The 8,058-nt window shown below is 56.5% G+C and overlaps 1 protein-coding gene across 1 annotated transcript in view; it reads left to right on the forward strand.

The window, feature by feature from the left end:
- SNED1 (sushi, nidogen and EGF like domains 1) overlaps positions 1-8,058 on the forward strand; it is a 73,576-nt gene that overhangs the window by 52,470 nt on the left and 13,048 nt on the right. Inside the window, exons 23-26 of the mRNA XM_019628462.1 lie at positions 2-91; positions 886-1,226; positions 1,964-1,986; positions 2,283-2,396. Coding sequence (XP_019484007.1) covers positions 2-91; positions 886-1,226; positions 1,964-1,986; positions 2,283-2,396 — 568 coding nt within the window. The remainder of the gene's footprint in view (position 1; positions 92-885; positions 1,227-1,963; positions 1,987-2,282; positions 2,397-8,058) is intronic.

Here is an 8,058-nt window from a genome sequence, read left to right on the forward strand (position 1 = left end):
TACACGATCTGGGTGACCGCCCTCAGTGGGCTTGGGGGACAGGAACGCCCCACCGAGAGCCTGGCCTCGGCACCGCTGCACGTGTGGACCCGTAAGTAGGGGTGTGGCCAGTTCAGGCTGGCGGCCCCCTGGAAGCTCCCACCTCCCCCAGCCCTTCTGTCCTCTCCACAGCGGCTGCGTCACCAGAACGCCAGCCCTGGGCTGAGTGTGCCCCAAATGGCAGTGTGCCTGGAGGTCTGCTGCAGGGGGCTGGCCAGGCCCTCCTGCCGGGGTGACCTTCATACCCAAGGGCACCTGGGCTCCTACCGAACAGGTCGCTGAGCAAAGGGCCAGAGGAGCTGTCGTGCGAGGGCGCCCAAACTGCCTTGTGCTGAGCTCCATGGTGTCTAGTGGGGAGACCCGGCCTTCACCGCCCTCCTCCCCAACGCATGGGAGGGGCACACGCCATGCTGTCAGTGGGGACCAGGGAGCAGGCAGGGAGCAGGGGGCTGGGCCAGGCCCAGTGGGACCCTGAGCGCCGGCACCCTGGTCTGCCTGTGGGTCCAGCCCCCCTCCCTTCATCTACGTCCCCGGGGTATGAGTATCCAGGCTCAGGGGCATCAGAAGTGCCACACAGGAGGGGACAATGACGAACAGGGGGCTCGCTAGGCGCCGCAGGAGGCTCTCTGAGGGTGCCTCTCAGGGCGGAGGAGGTGGCCCTGCAGACCCTGAGCGGCTGCACCCTCCACACCCCTGCCCGCTGTCCTTTAGGGCCACCCAGTCGTCTGTAGTAACTAAATCTGGATTCAGACGAGGCTTTGGCATCCGTGTCAGGTCCTTACACTGTCCTGCGCAGAAGACCCCGTCAGCCCCTCACCTCCCTCCCCTGCTCCGTGCCTCATCCAGGGCCGCTGCCACCAGCAAATCTGACCGCTGCCCGCGTCACGGCAACCTCTGCCCACGTGGTCTGGGATGCCCCCACTCCAGGCACCTCGCTGGAGGCGTACGTCATCAACGTGACCACCAGCCAGAGCACCAAGAGCCGCTACGTCCCCAACGGGAGGCTGGTGTCCTACACGGTGAGGGACCTGGTGCCCGGGCGGCGGTACCAGCTCTCAGTGACGGCCGTGCAGAGCACCGCGGGCGACCAGCTGCATAGCGAGCCCGCTCACCTGTATATCATCACCTGTAAGTGCAGGGCGGGCATGAGAACACAGCCACACTGTCCCCGGGATGGCAGGCGGGCAGTCTAGGGGCAGGAGCACGTGTGTGTGAGAAGCCGTGGGGGGAAGGGCTCCGGACAGCTGGTGCTGGGTCAGCGCGAGCAACATGGAAGTCACCATGCTGTGTCATCTTCACCTTGCGCCATCCACCTCAGGGCACCCCGGGCGGGCTGCTCAGGGCACACAGGGCATCACCTGGAAACAGGTGCTGACAGCGGGCAGTGGCGGACCACAGTGAGGTGGGCAGCCAGGCCGACCTGCAAGGAGCCACTGGACAGGAGCCGGCAGAGAAGCCAGGACAGTTGCAGGGAGGGGCAGACAGATGGGGGCAGCTCGGGAGCACGGAGGCTCAGGCATGGTGGCCCCCGGGGTCCCCCAGCGTCCTGCGCAGCCCCGCTCACACTTTAGAGCTCAGGCAGGTGCTGTGGAGATGGTGTCTGACCTGGGGGACGCGGGGGACGGGAGCGAGGCGGGCAGACACACGGGCACTGCCAGCCCGCTCTGAGATGCAGACCCAGCTCTGTCCAGGTGTGCCCGCCAGGGGAGGAGGGGGGTGAGAGGCACAGTTAGTGACAAGGACCCACAGAGAAGCCACGCCATCACCCTCGGGGTGAGTGCGGGGTGGGGGTGGGGCTGATGGCAGAGCGCCTGGCCCCACCCGCGGGAGGAGAACCCGGGCCAGGGTGGGGGCTGGGCCCAGCCCACGTCAGCACTGCCACGCAGTGTCCACCCCACAGCGGGAACACTGTGCTCCTCCTCAGACGGGAGCCCCGTCAGCAGGCAGGTGGGGAGCGGGGCTCCAGGGCTCAGAAAGCCCAACCCCGCCATGGCACCGCAGGGACAGCAGTGTCCCTTGTTTTCTCTGAGCGGCGGGGTGGGAAGGAGGCAGAAGGAAACCCCAGACCTGCNGGGGGACAGAAGTTCCCATGCCAGCGACACCATCCAGAGGGCAGGCCTCGAGGACCCCGGTCACTGAGGACGCAGTCGCAGGGATCAGCCGGGCGGACCCCAGTCCCAGACCAGCTGCCGGGGCCCCTGGGGTGCAGGGAGAGAGCCGCCTGGGCCCTGAGCCGCCCTGAGCCACGGCCCCTCCCTTTGTGCCGCAGCCTGTAAGAAGGTGCCCCAGCCCTGCACGCGGCTGTTCTCGGAGACCAAGTCCTTGCCGGTCTGGGAAGGCGGCGTCTGCCATCACGTGTAAGTCTCTCTCCTTCACCTTCACCACGTCTGCGTGTTCCTGACCTTCCACCCCAGCCTCCCAAGGCCCTGAGGACGGCTAGCCGTCAGGCACAGAAGGGGCTTGCTTTGACCAGCTGTTCCCTCCATGTGACACATTAGGACACGGAGGCAGAAAGGCTGAATGACTTGCTGAAGTCTGTGCAGCTGGGAGCAGAGACGCAGGAGGCCTGGCTCCCGACCTCTCTGGCAGGGTCAGCCCCACTTCCCTGGATGGCACGGTCCTCTCCTCTGCCTCAGAGACCCCGGAAAACAAACAATAGCACATAAGAACCTGAGTCTTGGTTCTGCCATTCAGTGATGATAGGGCCCTGGGCAAATCCTTCATGCCTCAGTTTCCCTTTATATAAAACGGGCTGCAGAGGGACAATTTGCCTACCTCCCCTTAGGACCTTTCTTGCTAATGCTCAGTGACTGTGGGGCCTACTTACTATCTGTTTTTCAACAAAGACATACGAGCACCTACTATGTGCCAGGCACATCTCTAGACCCTCAGCACATGCCAGGGAACAGAACAGGCCCTTCCATTCTAGGTGAGGGGACAGCCAGACACAGGAAGCACGGTATGTTCTCAGTGTCGGAAGGCGGTCAGTGCTGAAGACATGAGCACGTGGGGCCAGGGGAGCCCAGGGTGGGGCAGGCAGGGGGCCGGCTGCAGCACTAAACAGGGTGTCAGGTAAACCTCGTGGGAAAGGTGACACTGAACGCACATAGAGCAGGGGAGGGGGGGTCTCAGGGAAGGACACCCAGAGTCAGCGTATCAGCTGCCCAGGCCTAAACCAGGGGCAGGCCCGCGTGGGGCTGGTGCTGAGTGAGGGGCAGGGGACGCCAGGGGGCCTGGAGGCCCGTGGAAGGACTGTGGCACGTGTTCGCTGTGACCTGAGGAGTTAGGAGGACGCCGGCAGAGGGACTCGTTCCATCACAGGTCTCAGGTCACTGGGCTGGATGTAGGAAGGCGAGGTCGGAGGCTTGATCGGAGCTTGGTCATGGAGCCAGGCTTCACACCAAGCAGGGAGACAGGACACTCTGCGCTGCGCTGGGACTTGGGACTCGAAGCCTGAGGCCATCTGAATGTGGGCTCAGTGGAACGGCAGGCCAAAGCCACAGGAGCCACCATCCCCGGCGACCAACGCGTGCCTGCCGAGAGCGCCCGTCTTCCCACTGCAGCTGGCCGGGCCTTAGTGACTCTGGCACCCAGCACACGGCTGGGTCTTGCTGTATATCCGGTCAGCCACCTCTGGTTTTCACTGGGGTGGTGAGACCACTAACATTTATTGTAATGATTTATGTGACTGGGTTTCAATCTACTGTATGTATTGCTGTTGTTTCCTGTTTGCCCCCCTCTGGTCTTCCTTACATTTTTCTCTTTTCCTGCCTACTTCTGGATTATTTTTTAGGATTCTCTTTTACCTCTACTGTTGTCTCACTGGTTATACTGCTTTGGTTTAATTTTTTTAGCGGCTGCTCTGGGATTTACAATATTCATCTTCAGCTCGTCACAACAGACCTTTAAGTACATTACGTAGGGGAGACCCCTCCAGCAGCGAGCCTGCACGTTGCCTCACAGACTACCATTGTCAGGCGTGTTACTTTCACACATGCTCTAAACTGCACAAGACGTTGTTTTTCCTCCCAACAATCGNAAAAACAACGGCTAATATTGAAAGCAAACTAAAATAAACTTATTTATCATGTTGATGGCATAACCACACAGGGAAAAAAACTATAATTTTAAGTGATTTTAAAAACAGCGTTTGACTCTTCACTCCCAGTGGGATATATTCTAAGGATAAAAAGAATTGCCAAGAAATTTTAAGCTGTACTCGGTGATCTTCATGTTAGTAGTAATACTGGTTATTTTACGGTATTTTAAACAATATTTTAAAATACTGTTCTTTTAAAACTATTACATGTACATTGTGGGATAAATAATGTTAATGGCACCAAGATTTTCAGCATAAAGAGATACAATACAAAATCAAAGAAGCAAAGCCCCTGCTTTTCTTTGTGTTTAGCTCTGTTAATTTGAACTGGAAATACCGGTATTTCTCATAATTGTTTATCTTTATTTTTAAAATCTAATTTCCTAGTTCTGTCTACTGAAAAGACCTGGCACACTGACACCCCATTAACAGTGAGCACCTCCGTTTCCCAGGCTGTGGGCTCTAGAGGCCGTCCTCCACTAAAAGGAACCAGGGGTCTTGGGAGAAGCGGCTGATCCCAAGACCGAAGCAGACCTGGACAAAATGAGCCCAGGTCATACTCGTAAAATGGCAAGCACGCTCTCAGGAACAACAGGGGTTGTGTCAAAATTGTGTCAGCCAGCCTGAAAGGGGTCCCAAAGATGGGATCATTTGAGCATCAAGAAAACCAAGGAAGCACCGGACAGAAGAAACTCAGCAAATACATAAAAATGCACAAAAGAACCACGTGTGGGGGGGACCGGCTCACTCTGCGAGTGTACAGGAAAGGATGGAGCATGGATTTGGCCTGGCCTGTGTGGACCGCACTTCCGGGTGACCCAGTGGTGGGTGAGGGAGAGCAGGTCTTCCCAGGAGACTTGCTGGCCAGTGACGACAGAGGATGGCAGAGCCGTAGCTCCGGCCCTGGGGAGACAATGGGCCTGGGACCTGTATCTGGCGGCCACCAGCACAGAGCCTAAGAGAACTCCACTCTGGACTAACAAGCCTGCCGATGCTGAACCCAGGGCACAACCGTCACTAACCCACTCGGAGACCTCATGCACCTCCCGATGTGGTGAAGGGCACACGACGTTTACCCAGGAAACAGTCCCGTAAAGGCCATCTGAAGCCCCTCTCTCTAATTATCAGTTTCGGGGGAACACGGGGATGGGGAATGGGTTAACCTACAAGAAAGCAGCAGTCACATCCAGGAGGAGGGGCGTCTGCAGAAAGATGACCTGCTTTCTTCAGTAAATGCAGAGGGGAAGGACATCCAACGAGACAAGGTGTGGCCTCTGCATGCTGACTAGATGCGACTAGCTGTAAAGGACATTTTTAACACGACGGGGGGATTGGAACGTGGCCTGCGATTGCTGACGCTATTTGGAACCACTGCTAACTTTGTAGCAACAGCACTGTGCTTCTGTAAGAAACGTGCAAGTCTTTACGTATGATATGTTCCCGGGAGAAACGGTTTCTCTGAATGGCTTTGAAATTCTTCAACAAGAGAGAGAAAGGGAGCTGGAAAGATGGAAAGCGACTGAACGCGAGTGGCAAAATGTTGATAACCACTGGAGCTGAGTGACGTATGGGCTTCTTCATAGTAGTACGTTTGAAATTTTTTGTAATAAAATGTTTTTTTAAAAGCCCACAACTCACCTTCAGCACATCAGGAAAGACAAGGAAAGCCTGAGGAGAGTGAGGGGAGAAGGGGGGCAGTGAGGAAGGCTCAACTGCGAAACCCCAGGAGGGCCGGAGGACTGGGGACATGGTGTGCCGGCTCCATCAGCCCTGCGTGAGGAAGTCGGGGTGGGGGCTGCATTAGATGGCAGAGGGAGACTGGCCCTCTGNCTGCACCTGCTGGCGCCCTCCCTGTGTGTATCGTCCATCTGCTCTGTCAGGGAGGATGACGGAGGAGTGAGGTCACATTCCCACGTATGCCTGAACAGTGGTGGGGCTTATGACCAGGTGAGCGTCGTGCCGGGCCCAGCATCCTGCACCACGGTCGGTCGGTGCTGCGCGTGCAGCTGCGGCTCAGTCACTGTCACTACTGAGCACCATGGGTGATTTGTGTGGCCTCGGCCGCACTCTGCCCCGGGGCACACAGGTTGTTTAGCAGTTATCAGTAGTGCCCTTCTGACATCCTGGCACACATCCCACAAATGTGGGAAAATGGAAATGCTGCGTGGGGATGTGTGAAGCCCCGAACCACATGGGAAGGCTAAGCTGTTGCACGCCCTCCAGCCGTATCAGGGACGTGGGCGACTCACAGCCTCTCCAGGACCTGATGGCACAGGTTCGCAGATCCTGCCAGCAGAGCGGGTGTGACATACGCTTCCTGGGCTCTAATCTGCATCTCTGGAGTGCTGACACGCTCGACCGTCTCCTCACTGGTACCAACCAAAGGCTCTGGCCTCACTCCTTCCCGTGGCTTCACCGTCTCTGTGCCAACACTAACTGTTTCACGATGGTGTCCTTGGTGAGGCATGATGTCCTGCAGGGCCAGTCTTCTCATTTGAACTTCAGTGCCTTGGCTGCTCTTGGTCCTTTGCAGAAGATTATAATCAGCTTCTCAACTTCCACAAGACGCTCATTGGGACTTTACACAGCCAAACTTCTGAGTCCCTATATGCTCGAAAATACTCTCATTGGCTCTCAAATTTGAAGGACAATTTGGCTGGATATAAAATTCATGATTCAAAGTTCCTCTCCCCTTCAATTCTTCACACATCAATCCACTGTCACCTTCTGTCCGTACTGCTGTCACTGGGTATCAATCTCGGTCTTGTTTCCTTATAGGATAACCTGTTCCTTCCCCCTGGAAGCTGTAAGACTTTTCTTTCTCAAGGAAAGGGGGGTCCCCAGCATCCCAGGCACCCAGTTAACATTCCCCATTGGTGTTTCTCACCAAGCAACTCTCCAGGCCAGGGCCACACCTCTAAGCCCCCAGGAGAAGCTCATGAAGGAGGGTCCCCAAGGATGCCACCTGCCATTCTGGGGGTTTGGGGTGAGCACTGAGGATCCTCAAATCCTTCCTGTTTTCCCCAAACTTCTCACCCCAGCGGGGCTTTTGGACCACCCAGATCCCCTGGACTCTGGGTAGCTGTCACCCAGAAAGAGGCAGGCAGTTACCACCCCCGGGCAATAGCAGGCACAGGCAGAACTTAAACCTCTTCACTCAGTCATTGATCCTCACTGCCCACCCCATTCCAATCGGCTTTTATTTACTTTAACGTGTACCACGGTAAACTCAGGATTCAGTGGAGACCACTCTGTAGGATGAGCCTAAGAGGGGGGACTCTGGTAAAAACTCCCACTGTTGCGTGAACTGCTGGCTTATGGCCCCCGCTGCCCAGGAACACGAGTCAAGTCTCTGCAGCCTGGGCCCAAGGACGGAGGGCAAGGGTGGCTGACACAGGCTCACACCACCAAGCTTGCAAGGTAACTGCAAAGTGTCTCTGGACAACTGTTGGGTACAGTGTCTAAAATTCATCTGGAACAGCAAAAACCACCTTAAAAAGTAGGAGGACTCATACACCCCATTTCAGAACTTACTGCAGAACAGTGGTGATCAAGTCAGGCTGGCGCTGGACAAGGAAGGACACCGAGGTCAGTGGGACAGAACTGCGAGTCCAGAAATCAACCTCCACGTCTGCGGCCAGCCGACTGCAACTGGCACCAAGACCATTCAATGGGAAAGAAAACGGCGCTGGGACAACGGGATGTGCATGTGCAAAAGCATGAAGCGGGACCCCTACCTCACACCACACACCAAGTGAACTCAAGACGGACCAGAGAGCTACATGTAAGACCGACATCTATAAAACTCTTAGAAGAAAACACAGGGGTAAATCTTCATGACCTTGGAGTTGGCAAAGGATTTGTAGATATGACGCCAAAAGCATGAGCAACAAAAGAAAAAAAAAAGGTAATCTGGACTT

This window comes from Hipposideros armiger, unplaced genomic scaffold, assembly GCF_001890085.2.
Source record: "Hipposideros armiger isolate ML-2016 unplaced genomic scaffold, ASM189008v1 scaffold_17, whole genome shotgun sequence".
Lineage (NCBI taxonomy): Eukaryota > Metazoa > Chordata > Mammalia > Chiroptera > Hipposideridae > Hipposideros > Hipposideros armiger.